Below are 21,812 nucleotides of genomic sequence, written 5' to 3'. Positions count from 1 at the left end.
TGTCCGAAATGGCGAGCTTCCATGCCTTGTGTGCTTCAAAGCTTTTGATTTGGAGAACACAAGCCCCAATGTCCAGCTGCTCCAGCTTTTAGTCCCGCCTCCTGCTTCCCACAGTGGCCACTCAGATGCCTCCAGGGAAACCCCTGGCCCATGGGGCCCGGCTGGGAGCCAACAGCTGCTACTGCTCCCCAGCAACTGGTTGGCATCCAGCCTCTGAACTTGGAGGTCCCGACTGGCTGTCAGGGCTAACAGCCATTGCTAGACCCCCCCTCCATGAATTGGCCTAATCCCCTTCCAAAGGGACAGAAGTGAGTGGCCATTGCTGCATCTCACGGCTGTTAAATTCCATTAACTGATTATGTTTTTTTAAAACGACAGGTATGAAATCTATAACTGCACACATCTCGGTACACCCAGGAATGGCTCGTCCTAATGAGTCTGGGGGCACCAAACGAGGGGCAGCTGCCTCTGATGCCTGTCAGCTCGGTTAGGGCCTCTCTCTTCCATCCTCCCCCACCCTGCCCTGGCATTAACGGGAGCTCTGCTGACTGCAGGCTGGCTATTCATCAGGTAGAGCTTTGCAGGCTAAGCCTACACAGACCAAGGTCCAGCTTGCAGGCAACATAGCTCTCGTTAACGCCAGGGCGGGACGAGCGGGAGAGGCGCCCACGGAGCTGCCAGGGAACCAGGTGCAGCTGCCCCTCGTTAGGACGGGCTGCCGCTGTGTCCACCTGAGCACGACTTCTCGGGAAGCCCCCACTGTGACATGGCCCCAGCCTTGCTAAGGAGGCTGAGAGGATCCACTGGAGGGGCTCAGTATCCTCCTGGTTCCCTGGGCTGCTGTCTGGAGGATGGAGTGGTCCCCCGACTGGCCATCCCTCCCTCCAAGTTCTTCACCTCTTGGGTCACGGCAGGTCTGCACACACATTCCCTCCCCACCTGTTTTGTGGGGGTGACTTCAGAATGCCAGGCCAAGGGCTTCAGCCCTCCCCAAGAGGTTGCTGCAGGCTGCCTCACATCAGCAAGCTCAGGCAGGCCTGACTGCACCCAGAAAGAACGAGCCGGCACAACCTCCTTCCACTCTCAGCCCGATCCTATGCATGCTGACTCAGAAGGAGGACACCCTGGGCGCACGACGGGACTTTTGCGCAATCAGGCATGTGCAGGATTGGAGCCACAGTGAAAGGACTGCTCCAGCTCCCACCCACCCACCCGCCCCCCGCGAAGCAACCTTGGCCCTCCCCTCCCCCACCCCCGGCCCTGCCCCCGACTGCTCTGCAGGGTTACCCGTCCGCCTGTGGGGATGGTGCCGTTGAGTCTCTGGATCTCCTCCTTGCACAGCCTCAGCTCCTCGTGCAGCTGCTCCCACTCCTCGTGGCTGGCCTGGTACTTGCTCTCCATCTCCCACATGGTCTGCTGGGCCTGGTCGCGCTGGCGGGGCAAGAAGGAGGCACACAGAGGAGAGTCAAGCAGTGGCACCCAGGTTTTGTGGGACTACAGCTCCCAGCATCCCCAGTCACAACGGCCTTTGGGAGTTGCGGTCCGACAACATCTGGAGACCCCATCTTGAGGTCCCCAGATCAGTCTTCACTTATCCTTCTGACAAACAGAAACCCAACGCAGCCCGCTGGCCCCAGGGGCCAGCCCAGCACCCGTCTTTCTCTCCACTCCCCTTCCCTTCTGTCAGAGCTGGCCAAGCAGAGGCCCTCCCCACATCTTGTTGGGCAACAACTCCCATCCTCCCCTGCCATGTTGGCTGGGGAGGATGGGAGCTGTAGTCCATCGAGAGACCCAAGGTGAGGGTCCCCTGCTTATGTGTTGGAAGGTGCTGGGGGAGGGGACCCACCAAGGCTTGGGTGCCTGGCCTCCTGTACCACCAGCACACCTCGATGGCGCCCCCTGGGCTGCAGTGCCAGCCTCCCGAGCATCCTCAGTCGACTCCAAGGGCCACTTAACTCCCTGTCCACAGGCCCTCCCTGAGCTCCCTGGCCTCAGCACCTGCTCCTCCATCAAACCCCCTGTTTTGCACCTAAGCAGCTGCTCCCTTTCCCTGACAGCTCCCTGCACTGGGACCAGCCTGGCTTGGACTCCACATCTGCCTTGGGCTCTCCTGGGCCTCTTGTGCTGCTCTGGCGTGTGTTTCCCCTGCCGCTTGTGGACCTGCTCTTGGCCTAGACAGCTCCCCTGAGCCCCAAGAGCCCAGCTACCTGGAGCCTGACCCTTGCCTAGGCCAGAGAGCACCTCTCTTGTCCTGCCCGGACTAAGCCAAGGCCAGCGTCTTTGTTTCGCTTGATGTGAAGAGCTCCGTTTCTGTAGGCACCCGGCACACAACAACAACTGAAATGGGGCAAGAGATATCCTCATCCACAGCTCCTGCCGTCGAACACTACGCTGCACAGATTCCTCACAGAACGACCTTTCCAGGGTGCCATGGGCGGAAACTGTTTCGAAACCTCTGAGGCTCTTAGGGCAGAGTCTATGCCACTTGCCCTAGGAGAGAGGAAGCGCCTCTAGCTCCACTACGTACTTGGGCCCGGATCAGCTCCGCTTTCTGCTCCTCCTCTCTCAGGTAGGACTGCAGCTGGGCCTGAATCTGCTCCACCTTCTCCTCCTCCTCCCTCAGGCGCAACTGCAGTTGGGCCCGGATCAGCTCCACCTTCTGCTCCTCCTCCCTCAGCTGGGTCTGCGGTTCGTATCCACTTTCCTCCTCCAAGACTGTGTCTTCCTCCAGCTTCAAGTTCCTCTCCTCCTCATCATACCCACTGCTGGTGCTCGTGAGATCCGTCTTCAAGGAGGCACTGCTGACCAACTGAAGGCTGCTTCGCCTGGTCACGGAGAAGCGGCGTTCTGCGTTCCCCTCCAGCTCCGAGTCTAGGTACAGCATCGGTGAATCGTCCAGCTTGCTCTTGGACCTGTCAGAGGGAAATTCACTAAGAGGGAGATGATTGCCAAACTGTGGATGGGAGAGGTGGGTTACAGGAGGTGGGGGGGGGACAGGGGCATTTGGGCCTGGAGGTGACTGTGTCTGTGGGGGCCCAGGCAGGAGGGAGGGAGTGACACACTGGCATCGTGTTTGCAAAAGACCAGACAGGCGCCATCCCGCCATTGTAATGACGTCATTGGGTGAGGCCCATAGAAAAACGGCCACTGCAGCAGACATGCAAAGCCAGCCTCGGGCCTCTCAGGGAGGAGAGAGTTGTCAGTGGCTGTGAGGCATGATGGCTAGGTGGAATCCCATGTTGAGAGGCAACCTGCCCCTGACTGCCCCAGCTGAGAAGCAGACAGGGGAGAGCTCTTGCCTTCACACCCTGAGTGGAGGCTTCCCAGAGGCACCTGACTGGCCACTGTAAGAAGCAGGGTGCTGCTGGACTAGGGCCTGTTCCAGACGTCAAGAAACTGTGGAACAGGTCTGTGAACTTCCATCCCTTTCCCAGCAGGATCTCATGCACTGTTCAGACCCACACACAACCCCACCCCCACCCCCCACCAGCAGGGAGCTCGTACAATTCCCGCAGTGGCATGCTAAGGCAAGAGGTATCTTTAGGAACACTGTCATGTTTCATTATTCTTTTCTCTGGATGAAACGTGCATAGTTTGAAACGTGTTGGGATGTTGTAATCAATGAGTACTGTATTTTCCTGCACCAATCTCCTCTTCTTTTTCTGAGAATACCCTGCCCCTTTTCATTAATACTTTAAATGGGGGAAAGGAGTCGGTTACTCTTGAACAGTAAAAGCTGGCCAGCAGGTAGCTTTGAAGAAATTTTTATTCATTCATTCATTCATTCATTTGATTTCTATACCGCCCTTCCAAAAATGGCTCAGGGCCACAGAGAAATAATAAATAAATGAGATGGCTCCCTGTCCCCAAAGGGCTCACAATCTAAAAAGAAACAGAAGATAGACACCAGCAACAGCCACTGGAGGGATGCTGTGCTGGGGGTGGAGAGGGCCACTGCTAAATAAAAGAGAATCGCCACGTTAAAAAGGTGCCTTTTTGCCCAGTTAGCAGGGGTAAATTGCACAAGGTCTGTGCTGCGGGTCTGAAAGCTGGGAAAGAGGCTGGAAGTCTGTGGGAGTGTATGGATGCTGAGCAAGCTCTCATCATTCACATCATGGAGTTTATTGCCATCTGAAAAGGCCTAGCCGGAAAGGGCCCTTTGATCTGATCCCGCAAGGCTGCTCAGGCTCTACACCAAAACAAAGAGCAGGTGGTGCCAATGCTATGCCAAAACGTGGCTGTTGAATTGCTTCTAAGCCACCCATTCTGATCCAGAGCAAAGATAGGTCCATATTTCACCAAAGCAAGTGGGGCAGCCCTTTCAGGAAGCGGGGGCTGTGTGTACTTGCATCAAGGTCTCAGAGCTCAGGAGGACAAGTCCCTGGACAGACTAGGGTTGCCACCTTTTTTTAAAAAAATGGCTCTGCTCCTATGCTTTTGGCAGCATTTTGACACACAGAAATTAAGCATGTGAAGGGTGGTGAGAAAAAAGTTTACCTGTTATAAGTATGAAAAGGTCTGGTTAAAAGCATAGGAGCAAGTATTATTTCTCCTGCAAGGTTAGCATGAGCTTTGTGGCTGATGGTTGTAAATGGATCAGGAAAACAGTGCGGAGGGGAAAGATGAAGCCCCAGACCCTCCCTCTTCTGGCAGTTGCTTTAAAGCAAAGATAAAAGCATTGGGAAAGCCCTTCTGGGAAAAGAGTGACATTTGGCAGTTGCTTTCTGTCCCTTCCAGCCCTGCCCCAGCACAGCCAACACCCCCCAACCACACACAGACACTGCTGTTGAGCCTCACCTGTTCTTCATGGCCTCCAGCCTCTCGAGCTGATGAACCATGATCTTGTTGCTTTCCTGCAAGACCTGGTACTCCTCACTCAGTTGCTGGTACTGCGTGCTCATGGTTTTCAGTTCCTCTGCAAAGCACACACGTTTGGATGAGAGGTGCTGCATCATTTGCAGGGGGCAAATTCTAAAGCCTGTGCTAACAGTATAACCATGCGTGCAGCTTCAGATACTTTCTAGTGCAGTGGATGGAAGTAGCTAGGTTTGTACCGTTTCATGTGCTCAGTCAATCCAAAATGAGAACATCTAGCATAGGGGTGGCTAACCTGAGGCTCTCCAGCTGTTGCTGGACTACAACTCCCATCATCCCTGCCACAATTTATTGCAGCTGGTGATGATGGGAGTTATAGTCAACAGCAGCTGGACAGTCTCAGGCTGACCACTAACAGGTTCAGCAGCCTACAGTTCCTTTGCTTTTGCGTTGAAGCTGAACACTAAGCTGGCATCTCCAGTGGAGTGAGGTTCCACTGGCTAAGCCAGCTCAGGAAATTGCTTCACCCTCTGTGCTCCAGAGCCCTCTGTATTTGTCAGTGAGTGACTTATCTCTCTCTTTGCTGGAAAAATTGGTTCATCCTTCCTGGATGTCAGGGATGAAATTCCAAGGACCTTCTACAGAAGTGGAGCACAGAAAGGTAGCTGATGTAGACTGCATATCTATACACATATACCTGGTCTCCTAGAACTCTGTAAAACGGACTTCTAAGAAAACATGCATATTGCTCAGGTAGGGACAAACCATGGCAATGTGGAGAGAGAAAGACTTATGGAATAGACACCTCACGAGAGAACAAACCTATGGAACAGGGTGGGACTTTTTTCCAAGTGGCCATGCAAAGGTTTGAGCTGCACAAGAGATTAGGTACAGGACAATGGATGACATTCCTGGCCGGGGTGGCCTTTTCATGAGGCTAGGTGAGGCAGTCCCTTCAGACAGCAGATTCTTGGCCAGGGGCGTAGCAAGGTTGGAGTGGGCCCATAGACAAGATTTTAAAATGGGCCCCACCCCCTCACTCAAGCTCAGCTCATGAAGTAAAGAAATCTTAAATGAGGCTGAATAGTGTTAAGAAAAAGCGTAGTCTATCTATCTGTCTATCTCCTATGTGCCACAATAGAACATCATCCTAATTTTTTTTTTAAGGTTTTGTAAATTGTGGATGATGCAAGTCATTTAATGGTACTAGAGAAAGACATGCTGTTCTGGTAGCTCCAGGTCTTAACACTCACATCAATTTCGGAGGATGAAGACAACTGAAGGAAGCCTGGGCGGGTGCACGGCTGGGGGAGTCAGTCATGTGACTTGCCTCTGGGGGCCCCCCCAAGGCAGTGGGCCCCCAGACAATTGTCTCCCCTTGCCCTATTATAGTTACACCCCTGGCGCCCGCATCAGCAAGATGCCCCCACTGACGCCATCGGAGCAGCTCTTTGGGACCAATCTGACCCTTGCAGGCTTTGCAAGGAGAGCCTCTCCTCACAACCTTTGCAAAGCTTGCAAGAAAGCACAAGGAGAGGCCATCGACAACCATGCCTTTCCCCTGACCCATACCATTTTCAAAGCTTGCAGCCCAGGATCCATTTTGAAAAAGGGGGCTGGCCCCCACCCAGTGTGTAGGGTAGTGCAGTATTTGGCACCCTGCTGCCTCAGGCACCACAGTCTTGGACCACCCGGTCCCTGATGGTCTAAAAACTTTTAAAACTGATAGGGTTCTGAGCAGCTGCTCTAACAGCAGAAGTTTACATTCCTAACAGGCCTGTCTAAATGCAGAAACACCATGCAGTACATCAAAAAGCAATTTAAAATTCAAATACAAAGACCATCTCACAGGTCAGGGAACGGCTCAAGTATAGCTCAGGTATTGATCTAGGGAACTCTGAAGACTTCCTGCCACAGAGATCACGGCCCTGCTGTTAGAAGACGGTTGAATTAACCAAGCCCCTTGTCTACTGCATGGACTCATGAGAGGTCCAATGGTGTTCAGGGGGGTCACCCCATGATCAGTTATGGTATAAAAAGGCCCAAAGTACCTTGGAGTCTGGTCACTTCTTCTGACGCACTGGGGGCACTGGCAGTCCGGTCATCAAAATGTGTCATCACCATCATCTCGGGAGAGGGCTGGCTGTCCCCAGTGCCTGGTTCTTTCATGTTGATCTCAGCCCGCAGGGTGGTGATCTCCATGTCATACTCATTGCGGACATCCTGCACCCGCTCCAGCTCGGCCTTCAGGCGACAAAGCTCCTCCTGCAGCCCGGCGATCTCATTCTCGTGCAAGGCTGCAGCCTCCTCGGCATCCAGGCGCAGGTTGTGGATCTCCTCATTGGCTTCCTGCAGCTCCTGCTCAAGGCGCTCCAGCTCCACGTCCTTGCCTTCTTGCACCAGATCGAACTCATCTGTCAGTGAACGCATCTGAGCTGGAGGCAGGAGAGAGGCAGGTGAGCATGAGAAGGTAGAGATCTCAAATATAGACAGTCCCACCTTACTCTTAGAGAGGGATATACCAACATTGTAGCCATGGTCCAGACAAGTTAGGAAAGCAAAATGTGGCCTAGAGACGGTCAAGGGCATCCAGTCTGATGAATCGGCAGTATAATCAGGACTGACAAAGAGGGAGTCTTAAAAAAAACACATAATTAACTAATGGAATTTGCTGTTACAAAATGTGGTGAAGGCAGCTAGTGGGATAGCATTATTACACAAAAGCATGGGTCTATTATCAATAGCCTATCAGTGACTATTCATCAGGATAGCTAAGTATAACCCCACTGTTCAGGGACAGTCTACCTCTGAGCACCAGATGCTGAGAGGACAGACCACATAGTGCAGTCATAAACTTTATGCTTTGCTTCTGAGTTTCCCACAACATCTGTTCGAAGAAACAGCATGATGGACTTTGGTCTAGTTCAGCAAAGCCGTTCTTATGTGCTTAAAGAGAAGAACACATGTATAATACACATGTCTACATGTAATAGCAGCAACAGTCCTGAAACATTTAAAAGCGGGGAGGGTGTCAAATAGTCCCTTCCCCCAAAAAGTCAGAATATTATTGTCAGTTGATTGTTTAAAAAATCAATTTAATACTAGGATTTGTTCAACCTCCAGTGAAAATTAGCAGTCTCACTTCGCCAGCAAACATTCAAATGGGGAGGGAACCCAGTTAACACTTTCAAACCACCTGACTGAGTGGTTGGTTACATAAAGGTGTATTGAATAAGTGTGACCCCTGCTAACTGGGCCAAGAGGCACCTTTTAAACGTGGCGATTCTCTTTATTGAGCAGGGGGAGAGTAACTGGCCCTATCCGTCCCCAGCACAGCAACCCTCCAGTGGCTGTTGCTGGTGTCTATCTTCTGTATCTTTTTAAAATGTGAGCCCTTTGGGGGCAAGGATCCATCTTATTTATTTATTATTGCTCTATGTGGACTGCTTTGGAAACCTTTGTGGAAAAGTGGTATATAAATATTTGTTGTTGTTGTTGTAGAGTGGAGCCTTAGGGCTGCCAACTGACTAGGAAAAAACCGTGTAGCATGTTCTTCTGCCTCTGAAAAGCAGCTAGACGGGCAGGAAGCAGCAGGCACAACCTTTCATAATGGGAGCATCCTTAGTTGCTTCTGTCTGCTGATCTTGCTACTGTTACAAGCATAGGAGCAAAGGAGAGTGAAAAAGTTGGCACCCCTAACTGGGGCCGAGGCCAGAAGGGAACGGGGCAGAAGTGAGGCACAGGGAGGTGGGCGGGGGGGGGGGGGGGGCGGGGGTGCTAGAAGGGCGATTGCACTGGGTGCAGCTCTAATGCCCTTTTATGCGCACAAGGCCGGGGATGTCAAGCCATGGGGTGGGGTGGAACCGGGTGCTGCTCCTTGGGGGAGGGCATGGGGGTGGGCACAGGTTCCGCCAGGGCCGCCTTTGGCAGTTACGCGGTGCCATGGCGGCTTGGGCCTGGTTGCCATGGCAGCGCCCCGTGCCACCTCGGCCTCCCTCCTGGACCCAAAACTCACTGCCTTTGGAGGAGGCGGGCCGCAGCTCCATGGATACAGCTGGCCCGGGGCCCCCGGCGGACCTGCCCAGCCCAACCCCTGCGCTTGGCCGGGAGGCCCCCTTGCAGCCTTAAAGCTGCAGCCTCTCGGAACCCGCCGGACTAGGCCGAAGCCTGCCTCCTCGGCTCGGCCGGGCCTGGGCTGGCGGCACTCCGAGCGGAGGGCGGTGCCTGCTATGCCTGCGGTGCACAAGCGCGCACACACACACAGAGGCATGCATGGATGTGGTCCAAATTCGGGCGAGCAGAAGAGGTGCCCTACCCATCGGACAGCTTGCCCTGTGTGTCTGCAGAGGCACCCGCAGACAGAAGCTGCAGGAAACCAGGAAAGGGCCGAGGGGAAGACAGAACGGAGGGACGCAGACGAGTCACACACACACACACACACACACACACACACACAGGGTTGCCACCTTCTGCATTTCCTCCTTGCAGGCCTCCTGGGTTTTAACGGCTCTGTGGTCAGGCAGAAACCCCACAGGTTCAAGCCTGATCCAGACATGGCCTTGGCCAACAGCCTAGCACACACAGCACCGGTGGCGCGCCATGGGTGCCGTGAACGGGATCGACTCACTCAACAGCACTCCTTTTGAGAGCCTCCCCTTCCTCCAGAAGTTCCGGAGCAGTGGGGTGGCAAGGTTGGAGTGGGCCCAGAGACAAGATTTTAAAATGGGGCCCCCACTGCACTGAAGCTCAGCTCAAGCTATTTTTAAAAAGGTTTTGCAAATTGGGGACGATGCAAGTCCTTGAATGGTGCTAGAGAAAGACCTGCTGTTCGGGTAGCTCCAGGTCTTAACACTCACATCAGTTTCGGAGGATGGATACAACTGAAGGAAGCCCGGGCGGGTGCTCGGCTGGGGGAGTCAGTCATGTGACTTGCCGGGGGGGGGCAAGGCAGTGGGGCCCCAGACAACTGTCTCCCCTTGCCCTGTTATAGTTACACCCCTGTTATCCGGAGGGTTGCACAGAGGAACTGCAGGGGAAGGGGAGACACTCAGAAATCGCCTGAGCTGATCCTGTCCACAACAGCAGCACGTCTTAAAGAGCACAGGAGCTTCGGTTTTTTAAGATGTTGGCTGCTATATATGTGTATACAGGTCTCTGAACACATGCACATGTTTTTGTGTGAATGACAATACGTGTCTTCATTTTTTAAAATCAACCTTTAAAAAACTGGAATTGTGCACCACTGGCTAGTCACAAGCCCTCCATCCCCCCACCTGCCATGCAGGGTACAGCTAAGACGTGTACTACTATACATGTGTTGAACACAATGTCTGAATAACTTGTACATGTTCACAGTTCTGTATATGAATATATTGCACACACAGATAGTACATGAGTTCAACATAATGGGTGGAAATAAGATTTAGGTGTTTCCTCATGGCTGCATCTTTATGCCCGGGGAAACCACACCTGTTGAATTTCTGCCTGCCATAAAGCACAGGTGCCCTGCCAGGAACACAGGTCAGCACCCCTACTGTTGGCAGTGGGCCTTGTGGTGTGTGTGGTGCTATTCTGGAAACAGAGCCTTGTGTATCAAATGGTCCCTGGATTTCTATGTTGAAATAAGTTCTTCTTGTGAGATAAAGATAAATCCCCTGCTCACTGGACAAAGAGGCAGTTTTCAAAGGGGTGATTATCAGATATTTAGCAGAGGGAGAGCAACTGATCCTGTTCCGTTCCAGTGTTCTTCCAACGGATATTGCTGGTGCCTACTTTGTGTGTCTTTTAGGCTGTGGGCCCTTTAGAGACAGGCAACCATTTTTTAATTTGTTTATTTTATTATTACTGTTAATATTACAGTATTACTATTACTATTTTAAAAAATATGCAAACTGCTTTGAGAACTTTTTTGTTGAAAAGTGGTATATAAATAATGATGGTGGTGGTAACAACAACAACCACCTGGTTTAGCTGCTGGGGCAAATGTTACTTCGTACACCCCACCCCACCCCACCTCCCTTCTCCAGCTGCTATTATCCACAGAAAGGCAGAAAAACCAGCAAGGCAGAAGTCCCTTCCCACCCAGCGACAGCTAATAGCAGCTGAGGAGGGCTGTTGGGGAAAGGACCTCTGCAGCCCCAGCACTGCAGCCATGATCAAATCCACCCCCCATATGGACTGCTTTTAAACAATGAAAACAATGTGAAGGGACACCATCGTGGACCTCACATTTTTCATCAAGTTTGACTCACAGAGGTCATTCACACACTCACAAAACTGTGAGGTCATTCACACAAGCAAAAACGGTGTCCTACCCAGGTTTGGGAGCTGTGTGTGCTTCCAATTTTCAGTTGTGTAGGTGCTAAGAGTCGCCTTGATGGCATTTAATCAATCCATCAGGTGCAAACAATTAGGCAGGAGGAGGGAGAAGTGACTGTGGAAGCAAGGTAAGAAAAAAAGCTACCCAGGTTTTCCTCCTACCTTGCTTCCATACAACCGAAAATTGGGGGCACACACAGCTCCCAAACCTGGGTAGGACACAGTTTTCACATGTGTGAATGACCTCATTGTCTCTAGAAGTTAAATCTCTGAGGCTGGGGGGCGGGGGAGGTGCGCGTGCGCATGCACGCTCACACAAATTTCTTGTGTGCAGATGTGCATTCTTACCTCTATTTCACATGTAAATGCATTTAGGGGTATACAACTTCAGCCCTCCTGCAGATGTTGGACTATAACTCCCATCATCCTTGACTACTGGCCATTGGGGCTGGCAATGATGGAAGGTGCAGTCCCAAAACAGCTGGAAGGCCAAAGTTTGGCAGTCCTGATTTACATGAACTCTTACACGCCATGTAGCAGTCTGCAGTTGCTGAGGGGCAAGCCTTTCTCTGGGAAACCCCCTTCCCTGAAGGGTTCAGTTGGCCCCCTCTCTTTTGACTTTTCAGCATCTTTTAAAGGCATGCTTGTTCCAACGGGCTTTCCTCACTAGTGGATGAAATAGGTTTTAACTCTCTCTAGCTGTTTTTAGCTGTTGTATGCAGCATTTTTAGTGTTTCTGCACTGTGGTTTGTATTTTCTTGTGTATTACCCTTTGACTGATCTCGGTTTTGTAAGCCATTTTCACCTATATATGTGGAAAGCCATTTTTAAAAATAAAAAAGTCTCAACTGTTGATAACATCATAGAACATTTTTGGTTTTTCCTAATATATCTTTAACCAAAAGAATGAACCACAACCTCTCTGCTTTCAGGCAGACAGTAGACAGCGTATGAATACAGTGAGTGGAGAAGATCCTTCAGCAGTTTGTATGTGGAGGGGAAAGATTCCCATAATAATCCTCAATATGAGAATAGCAGCTTGTTTGCATAGCTATTTCCTCTCTGTCTTCATCTGTGAAATGTTGGAGGGTATGAATGTGGCAGAACACTTCAGGTTTCAGTCCACACAAACTGTGCCCCCTTACCAACTACATCAAGGGGTTCTCAAGCTTGGGTCCTCAGGTGGTGTTAGACTACAACTCTCATCATCCCCACTGGCCCTTGTGGCTGGGGATGATAGGAGTAGTAGTCTGGAACTCAAGCTTGGGAACCCCTGGACTAAGTAGTTCAACCATCTCTGCACATGTGCATACATAATCCGCAGCAGGAGACCAAGCAGACCACACGATGCACCTGTCAACATTGGTTGGAACTGGCCAAGCTCAACACAGGTTCCGTTTTCCCTGAATCTGTTGCTGTCACTTGTGAGGAAATAAAATGCCCTAAATACCAGACCAGGAGCTTCAGAGACTGACTTTTTTATAAGTTCACTAACAATCCAGTCTTTTCCAACTGTCTGAAAACTACCCCTCTCACACTACATGCTGTGGCAAGAAGCATTCCGTTACAATTGTGTGTTATCTAGACCAGTTTTACTCAATGATTTTGGAGTCATGGACCGGTAGATTCTTTGTGTGCAACATTCATTGGATAACATTCATTTTGCTTCCTTGAAATGAACGTTATTCAGCAGCGAGAACTGCCTGGAAATGAGCTTTGGAGAGCTCCTGGCAGCAGCCCCTGGCAGCCCAAAACTAACAGGACTTCACAACTTTGGCCCTTCAGCTGTTAACACCCATTAACTCCAGCCGCAGTGGCCAATAGTCAGGGATGATGGGAGTTGTAGTCCAACAAGAGAGAGAGCCAGCGTGGTGTAGTGGTTAGAGTGCTGGACTAGGACTGGGGAGACCCGAGTTCAAATCCCCGTTCAGCCATGAGACTTGCTGGGTGACTCTGGGCCAGTCACTTCTCTCTCAGCCTAGCCTACTTCACAGGGTTGTTGTAAGGAGACACTCAAGTATGTAGTACACCGCTCTAGGCTCCTTGGAGGAACAGCGGGATATAAAATGTAAATAATAACAGCTGGAGGGCCCAAGTTAGTTATACAGCCCTGCTTTAGAACATACAGGATGGATGGCAAACCCAAAAGGCATGATAAAGAATGCAAAGAGACCTCTGTGTGCAAGAAACACCGTTTTTTCTCTGTCTCTTGCATGCCCCTGTCAGTAACCCCCAACTACATCAAATGTAGAAAGCCACTGTGATTTACACAATACGTCTAGGGTATGATCCATGCTAGCAAATGGATAAGAATCTTTCCGAGTTCACTTATGAAGTAGTTAAGTTATAAGCTGCAGAAAAACGTATCCCCAGGCCCATGTTTCCCCCCCAGTAAGTATTACTGGAGCTGCCAAAGGACTGATAAATTGCTAGGTACCATCATGGTTTTTTTACACTCCCCTCAACTATATGTTGAACATTCAGTTGGAAATGCAGAGCTGGGGAAGCATTTTAACAGAGAGCTTGTGATTTGTTCAGGGGCAATGCTGCACTAATTTTATTTGAGCCCTGTCAATGTTTTATTCATTCATTCATTCATTCGATTTAAATACCGCCCTTCCAAAAATGGCTCAGGGCGGTTTACATCAAAGTAAAAACAATTAAAATCAATTCACTCTGGAGAACCAGGCCGAATGTGATTGTAATTAATGTGATTGTTTTTATTGTCTTGATATATCAGCCAGTCTAAAACCATAAAATGGCAGGATATGCTTTTAATTAATTTATTATTATTTAAACTATTAAGTAATAGATCATTTCCCCCTGACTTAAACACTGCAGCACGTTCCAGAAACCTCTAATAAGATTATTTTCCAGTTGCCGGACATGGAGTTGCATTCATGTGTGTGGATATCATTAGCAGCCTGATATCTCATTGGCTCCTGGTCATTTCCTCCCACCACACACACACACTCACACAGAGAAATCTTGTGGATTTCCTCAGTACTAGGACACTGGAAACACTCCCACAGCTAAGAGCCATGTTTTAAAACATTAGGTTCTGGAACTAAATTTGACTAGTTTTTAAAATAATCTGAAAACCTTCCTTTTCAAAGAAGCATTTTTAAATTGGTTTTATTTGGGTTTTCCTACTTAATCCTGCCTGCTATTTTATCTTGCTGTCTTGTTTTTTATATTTGTTTTATCATTATTATTATTATTTTACTGTGGTTTTATTGTTTTGTTATTTCATTGTGTTTTATTTTAAGTTGCCCTGAGCAGCAGTGTGATGGAGGGGCAGGATAGTAATATTTTTAATAAATAAGCAACAAAGCTAGGAGGAGAGGTGGTCTGGTAGTAGCAAGCATGACTAGTCCCTTTTGCTAAGCAAGGTCTGCCCTGGTTACACATGAATGGGAGACTACATGTGTGAACACTGTAAGATGGGGATGGAGCATCTAGGTTCCAAGTTCCCTCCCTGGCAGCATCTCCAAGATAGGGCTGAGAGAGAGACTCCTGCCTGCAACCTCGGAGAAGCTGCTGCCAGTCTGTGTAGACAATACTGAGCGAGATGGACCAATGGTCTGACTCGGTGTCAGAGGCGTAACTATAGGGGGGCAGGGGGGGCACGTGCCCCGGGCGCCATCTTTTCTGGTCACATGGGGGGCGCCGCCATGACAAAAAAAAATTTATTTTTTTTTGAAATTTTTTGTTAATACAAATGTTTCCTGCTCAGTGCAGCAGCGCTGCAGCAGTCAAGGGAGCGCGTCGGCGCCCCCTCCCCCACGAGCGGTCCCTTCCACGCCGCCCCCCCCCATTGCTTTGCTGGTGCCTGGCGGCCAGTCAGTGGCCTGGCTTGGCGGCGGCGACGAGCACTTGTGAGGAAAAACCTAAGTATAATGTAGTATGTTGGGAGGGCGGGGGGGCGCCATTTCAGTGCTTGCCCTGGGCGCCGTTTTCCCTAGTTACGCCTCTGCTCGGTGTATGGCAGCTTCCTATGTTCCTATCCAAACAAGTGTGGCTTAATTTTTAGGCAGACTGCAACTTTTAATGGGTAAGCAGTAGGTGACCTTTGGCACTCCAGCTGTTGCTGAACTACAACTCCCATCATCCCCAGCCACAATAAATTGTGAGCTGTAGTTCAACAACAGCTGGAGTGCCAAGGTTGCCCTACCCCAATCAGTTCATCCCTGATTAACTAGGCAACACTTTCTCAATACAAGTACTAATAAAAACTGCAGATTGCAGGCACCAGTTTAGGAGAGGCATGTGTCCGTTTTGTGCACAAGGATCAAAACTGATCAAAGGATCAGTTTTCTTAACTTGAAATAACATGTGGATCAGGACTGGGGTGGGGAGAGAAGAGATTACCTATACCCACCCGCCCCGCCCCGCACTGTGATCTCCATCCAGACTGGGCAAGGGTGGGCTGCAGCTGCTATTTGCCAAGGAAACACAATTCTTGTTTGTTCCAATAAGGTTTTCCCCTCTTGACTAATAGCAGCCATGGAGATGGCAGAACAGACTGGGGCAATGGTACACGGTCAGGTTACAGCCCCCTATCCCTGCCTATCGGGGGGCCTGATCCAGCTGCTATTTCACTTTTTTTTAAAGCATGAGTTCAGCTTGCCCCTAAAGATGGTGCCTGCTACATCTATGTAAAAACAAAGGAAGTGTTTTTCTTTAGAACTCTTTAGTCGTATATGCAGATTTATGCAGATCTCACTGACTGATTGAAGCTCATTTGATAAATCAACTAAAATATCTTTAATGAGACAACAATCCTAATTTTTAGCAATCCTGAAGGTCCCTGCAAGTAAAATAAGATAAAAAGATATACAGTAGCTGCAGGGAATATCCCTACATTTCCATGATGTCCTCTGCCATATAGCTCAGCAGTCAGGTAGGGGATGCCATTTTTGAACATTAAATATTCTCTGTAGGTTTTTTTAAAAAAAAAAACTAGAACAAAACACCATGGAGAAAGAATAGCACATTGCTCTCTCCTGTGCTAGCTTTCTACTTGCAAAGAAGGTTTTTATTTATTTATTTTAAATTTAGAGGCCTAATCAGAAGAAGATTCCTCATTCACAGTCTGAAGTGGTAGAGAGAATTCTACTGCCTTGTTCAGCTACGTGAAGACCAGCTTTGACAGGATACCTGTAGTAGACGGTGTGAGCCTTCGTATTATTTATTTATTATTCATTAAAAATTTCTTATATACTGCTTCCTCCAAAGACTCTAAGCGGCGAACAACAACAATACCAATAACACTTTTTAAAAAATTTAAAGGGCAAATGCTGGGTGAAACACAGGTAGGTCTTGAGAAAGGCCTTAAAAGCAACCCAAGAGGGGGCTGAAGAAATGGGGGGGGGGAAGACTGTTCCAAAGAAGAGGGGTGGCCACAGAAAAGGTCCTCCTACAGGCACCACACACTACACCAGAGCCCAGGCCACTAAGGAGGGCCAGCTGAGAAGACCTCACAGGACGGGATACAGCCGGCCGAGAGAGGCGATCCCGGAGATATATCAAGAACACAGAGGTCAGAGCAGGGTACAAAGACTTGCCAGCTAATTTGCTTGTGGGCACCCTGCCCTTCCTTGCTATTCTCGCTCCACCTAGTGTTGAGTCACAGACTTCCATCCGTGCTAGCCTGTGCCACCTTCTACCAAGTCTGCGAATCATCCTGCGAAAGGTTTGTTTAAACCATCAGGTTCCAGGGGTTGTGATGTGTCTCTCCAGGCCAGCAACAGCACCCTCCTTTGGGGATCAAGACAAAAATGGGTGCAATGTGGCCTTTGGCCATACTGGCTGGGGATGATGGGAGTTGTAGTCCAACAACATCTGGGGCCCCAAGCTTGAGGAGCCTTGCCCTAGCCGGAACGGGTTAATCCAGTCTAAGCCCTGGTCTGCATCCTGGGCCTGAAATGTTCCCCGCCAGCTTCCTCTCGGAGCTCTCGGACCCAGCACTGCGAGACTGACTCCCCCAGCCCTGGGGTGGTCTCCTGAGCAACATATAGACTCACCACCTGCTGCTCCCGAGACACGTGGGCGTATACCATACAGTGCACCTGCTATATATAGCTGCATTATGCACCGATTAAGACTCCCTCGATGAAAGGTAACTGAGTCACAGCCCTCTAAATACACCACATGGCTCTGAGGACACAGGTGAGCTAATTGGGGGAAAGCGAGGCCTTCGAGGGAGGAAGCATTGCAGGAGTGGATTGCTCGGGGAACAAGGGATCCTTTCACCCTTCTCCCTTCTTTTGCATTTAAAAAGATGCAAGTAATTAAGTAACCACCAGAGCAAAACAATCCACACAAGCATGTAAGGGCCAAGTATGTAGGCTGACTGGGAAAGACACTCTACATCCCCCCCCCTTGATGTCCAACTCATCACCCTGACCGTGGACAAACCTAGGTGGGGAATTGCATGACTGGAACTCCTGATGTCCAGAGAACCATTTGGATCAGAACTGCGGGGTGGAACAAGGGAGGTCTAGCGAACTCAAATATCCATTCTCTCTCTCTCACACACACACACACACACGCCCAAGCTATGCCTGTACGTTTCCCCCTCCATGGCTAATATCAGCTGCCCTGATCTCCATCCACCTCCACTCCCAACAACGACTTTTGGAAAAAGCAAAAGCCAGCAGCAGCTGCTGCGGGGTGGGGGGACCCAAATCCATTTCAGTTTGGCTCTGAGCTCTCAAGGAAGGAGACATTGGCTTCCCAGGCACATGACCTATGAAGCTGTCTCAGGCAGGGCTTTTTTAAGACTCTGAGCGGTCCAGGGCCAGAATGTTCAGCTGAGGCCCCCTCCCCACCTTCTGCTTTCTGGCTCACAGTCAGGGATGCTGTCGCAGTTTTCTGCACTGAGCAGGTGTCAGGCTAGGAGATCTCCTCCAGAGCCCCAAGTTCCAACTCTGGAGTCCATTTTTCTGGGGAAGGAGAGCGGCAATTCTTGACACGCCCTCCTGACCTCCCTGCTGCCTGGCCGCACATAGGAGAACAGTAGGGAGCAGGGGGTCATGTTAGGAATCGGTATTGTGGTAGGTGGGCTGTGGGGTCCACCAAGCCCAGACAACCGCTGACACCAAATATACCATAAAGCAACTTGCAGCAGCAACAGATCAATACCGGTCCTTCATCAGCTTCCATAATCAATAAGTAAACTAGGTCACTCCCCCGCCCCTGTTTATTCAAGGGAGCCTCTGGACATTTCCCATCTGGCTCCAAAATACCTGATATGTCCCAGAAGTACATATTCCTTCCTCAAGAGTCCAAATATGGATGGAATTGCCATAAGTTGTAAGTAATTTGGTTCAGCCAAACCTTAGAGGCAAACGTTTACATCTTTGACACATTTAACAACAGGAATCTGGCAAATTCTGGATGAATTAATCTCTTTTTCTTACTTCTGGATCTTTTCATCATGCTGTTCTCTAAACCAATTCCTTCATATATATATTTTTTATTAGATTTTTCTACCTTTCAAATTGTATTCTGCTTCCAAGGTTTTCTAACTATCTGAATATCATCATTATCATTATTATTTTTAATTATGACCTAATAATCACCCAGGGGAAATGTGTTAATTAATTCTGGCCCACTTGCTCTGAGTTAATTGCTTGGGAGTTAAACAGTATTTGTGTAAGGTTTTTCCTCTGGGAGTTCATCAGCTCAGACTCACTGTAGCCTTATACAAGCGAAGTGGTTCATGCAAGGCAATCGGTAACCGCTAGGCATCCATCCTGAAGCTAGAGAAATGTCCAGTCCTATTCTGAGCCATGCTCGGGTGGAATCTGGCATGGCTTGGAAGGGGAGGAAGGGACCCCTCTGCACATGCCAGACACACCAAGGCCAGCAGCGCCAACTCACCCACTGTCAGAAGTGGCTGTCCAAACTGTCCTGGTTTCAACGCTAATGTCCCACTTGGCCGTCTGACCTGGTGATGATTTTGCCTTCACTCCATGTCTTTTTCACGGTGGCTTTCGAATTAACCTTTCGTTGAAGCTAGGCTAAATTACGCCAGTAGCAGCTTGCCGTAATGAACCTGGTGGGGGTGGCGGGGAGACGAGGCAGAGCTGCCTCTGGTGACCCGCAGCCTCTCGCTCCCATCCCACCCAGCCCCAGCATTCATGAGAGCTGCACTGCCTGCAGGTGCCCAAGCGCAGCCCATGCAGTTCTACCTGACCAACAGCCAGCCTGCAGGCAGCACAGTCCCCTTGATCTCCAGGGCAGGGTAGGATGGGAGAGACAGAGCAGTGCAAGCAGAGCTGCCAGGAACCAGAGGCAGCTGTGCCTCATTTGGCACCTCCCCACCACCACCACCACCACCACCACCACTGGCTCATCAGCATGAGCCGCTACTGAAATAAGCTTTACAAGACCTGAGCTGCAAAGCTGAGATCCTTGCAAGAGCTCAGCTGCCACACACGTTATTCATTACAACAGAACTAAGTTGCCAAATTGTTGCAATGAGGAAGTCTCCTAAACATCACACAGCATTTTTAGTGTCAATCAATCAATCTTTATTATGGTCACAGACCAGCATAACATTTTTAGTAGGATTAATCCATTAAGCGGTTCACCATTAGGTAGTGCTGTGATTTTATTCAACCTACGTGAAGTAGTTTGTTTAGAAATCCTGTCGAGAGATTCACATTTCCCTGGCACAGCAAAAGTGCTCTCCCATTGGCTGAGGCGATTATGACATCAACACTGCTCAACTTCCCTGCAGCCTTCTGATATATGTGGGAGGCCTGATAGTGTGGATTCGTCTTGCACGGATGGATTAAAATGACTGAGAAAGAATTTGTAATTCAGGAAATTTGTGGCAACTCTCTGCATGATCACAAATTTCTTCACTGGTAATAAAGATTATGTTCGAGTGGAGATGAGGGGAATGAAGACCACGAGGCCTTCTGTTTCTGTCAGGGCTGGTGAAATCCAGTGAAATCTGGCCCCAGCGAACGAGAAACCTCTTGAAAATAAAAGGCAACCATTATTGCATTTGAGTAGTTTAACTCACATCCCTGAGGTAGATTGGGCCTATATATACCCTATACACTAGGGATGTGCGACGGTTCGGGGTCGAACCGAACCACCCCGTTCAGTCCGACCCCGGACAGGAACCCCTCCCCCTTGGGGTTCATGAGTTTTTTGTTTTGTTTTTTTAGTTTTTTTAGAGGGGGTTACACTTACCCCCTCTGGGGCAGTTGTCAGAAGTGGTGGGGGAGTGGAGGTTCCCCCTCCCCCACCCCGCCGGCCTCCCATATTCCAGAAATCAGACATTTGGCTGCTCTTCAGCCAGTTTTTGGCCTTCCCCCCTCAGTGCGGCGGCCATTTTGGAGGCTGCTGCACCTGTGCAATAGGCCTCTGCATGGCCTGGGTCAATTTCTGGAATAAGGGAAGCCGGCAGGGGGAGGGGGAACCTCCACACACACCACCTTGGACAACTCGCCCAGAGCGGGTAAATGTTTAAAAAAGAAAAGAATTTTTTAAAAAAAGAAATTTGCGAACACCACCACCATCACCCTGGACTGAACCGAACCGGGGTGAGGGGGAGGTTGAGGAGGTGCTGAACCAAACTGACACGGTCCGGTTCAGGTCCAGTTCAGACTTGAACCGGACCGGACCAGCCGGCTCCGTGCACACCCCCACTATACACCGCTTGTACCTTCTGTATTTTTCAAAATGTTGTTTTGGGCCAGATTATTACAGGAAAATACCTGTTGGAGGGGGCAGGGCCAAGCAGGAAGTTCAAGCCTTGATTTCAGCTGCCTATGAGCAGATTTCAGGGAAAGGAAAACAGGTGACTTGTAATGACTTTGTGGTACCTGGACAACAACAGCAACAAAATTAGGAGACACCCCCAGTGTCTCACAAGTCTCACAGGTGTCTCACAAGAGCCAGCATGGTGTAGTGGTTAGAGTGCTGGACTAGGACCGGGGAGACCCGAGTTCAAATCCCCCCATTCAGCCATGAGACTTGCTAGGCGACTCTGGGCCAGTCACTTCTCTCTCAGTCTCGCCTACTTCACAGGGTTGTTGTGAAAGAGAAACTCAAGTATGTAGTACACCGCTCTGGGTTCCTTGGAGGAAGAGCGGGATAGAAATGTAATAAATGAGTCTTCAGCCAGCAAACAAAAGAGGGGGTGCCTAGATGATAATTGACAAAAGGTGTAATGATTTGAATATACTGTTTTAAACGTATTCTTTGAGGGCCTATCCCCTCCACTCCCGGCCCCGCCTCTGAGCAGAGCATAGGAGCAGGCTCTGAATGAATGTGTTAAAATAGCTGCCCTGCTGATATTCTTAGTTCCCCTTTCATCCCAGATCAGGTTGCCTGGCACGGAGTGGAAACCTCCAGGTCAAGCGGAGTCTAAACTGCCCTCTGGTGGATCTTCAGAAGTCAGCAGCTAAGAGCAACCAGGGCTCATGGGCAAGGCACCAAAAAACACACACGCACAGCAAGACTGACCTTGGAGTCTCTGGATCTGCTTGGTGAAGATCTCCGCCTGCTGAGCGCTAGCAAGTCGCTCGTCCTCCAGCAGTCCTACAGCAGAGAGGGCAGAATCAGGGACGGGCGCCTTCAGGAGGCACCGGAGCGTTGCCCCTCTCCACGGGACAACAAGACAACTCCTGTCCCAGGCATGCCTTTGAGGGTGG

At 50.0% G+C, this 21,812-nt stretch overlaps 1 protein-coding gene across 3 annotated transcripts in view; it reads right to left on the bottom strand.

Annotated features, from left to right (window-relative positions):
• The window catches only part of CCDC136 (coiled-coil domain containing 136), a 48,545-nt gene that overhangs the window by 13,073 nt on the left and 13,660 nt on the right, over positions 1-21,812 (bottom strand). For 2 of the 3 annotated variants that reach the window (XM_053257608.1, XM_053257609.1), the window contains exons 3-7: positions 21,625-21,699; positions 6,867-7,250; positions 4,798-4,915; positions 2,528-2,930; positions 1,288-1,431 (exon numbers count right to left, since the gene is read on the bottom strand). In XM_053257608.1, the coding sequence (XP_053113583.1) occupies positions 1,288-1,431; positions 2,528-2,930; positions 4,798-4,915; positions 6,867-7,250; positions 21,625-21,699 (1,124 nt within the window). The remainder of the gene's footprint in view (positions 1-1,287; positions 1,432-2,527; positions 2,931-4,797; positions 4,916-6,866; positions 7,251-21,624; positions 21,700-21,812) is intronic. The other variant, XM_053257610.1, reaches the window with a different exon arrangement.

Source organism: Hemicordylus capensis, chromosome 5 (assembly GCF_027244095.1).
Source record: "Hemicordylus capensis ecotype Gifberg chromosome 5, rHemCap1.1.pri, whole genome shotgun sequence".
NCBI classification, from domain to species: domain Eukaryota; kingdom Metazoa; phylum Chordata; class Lepidosauria; order Squamata; family Cordylidae; genus Hemicordylus; species Hemicordylus capensis.
This window is presented reverse-complemented; position numbering and strand designations above follow the sequence as displayed.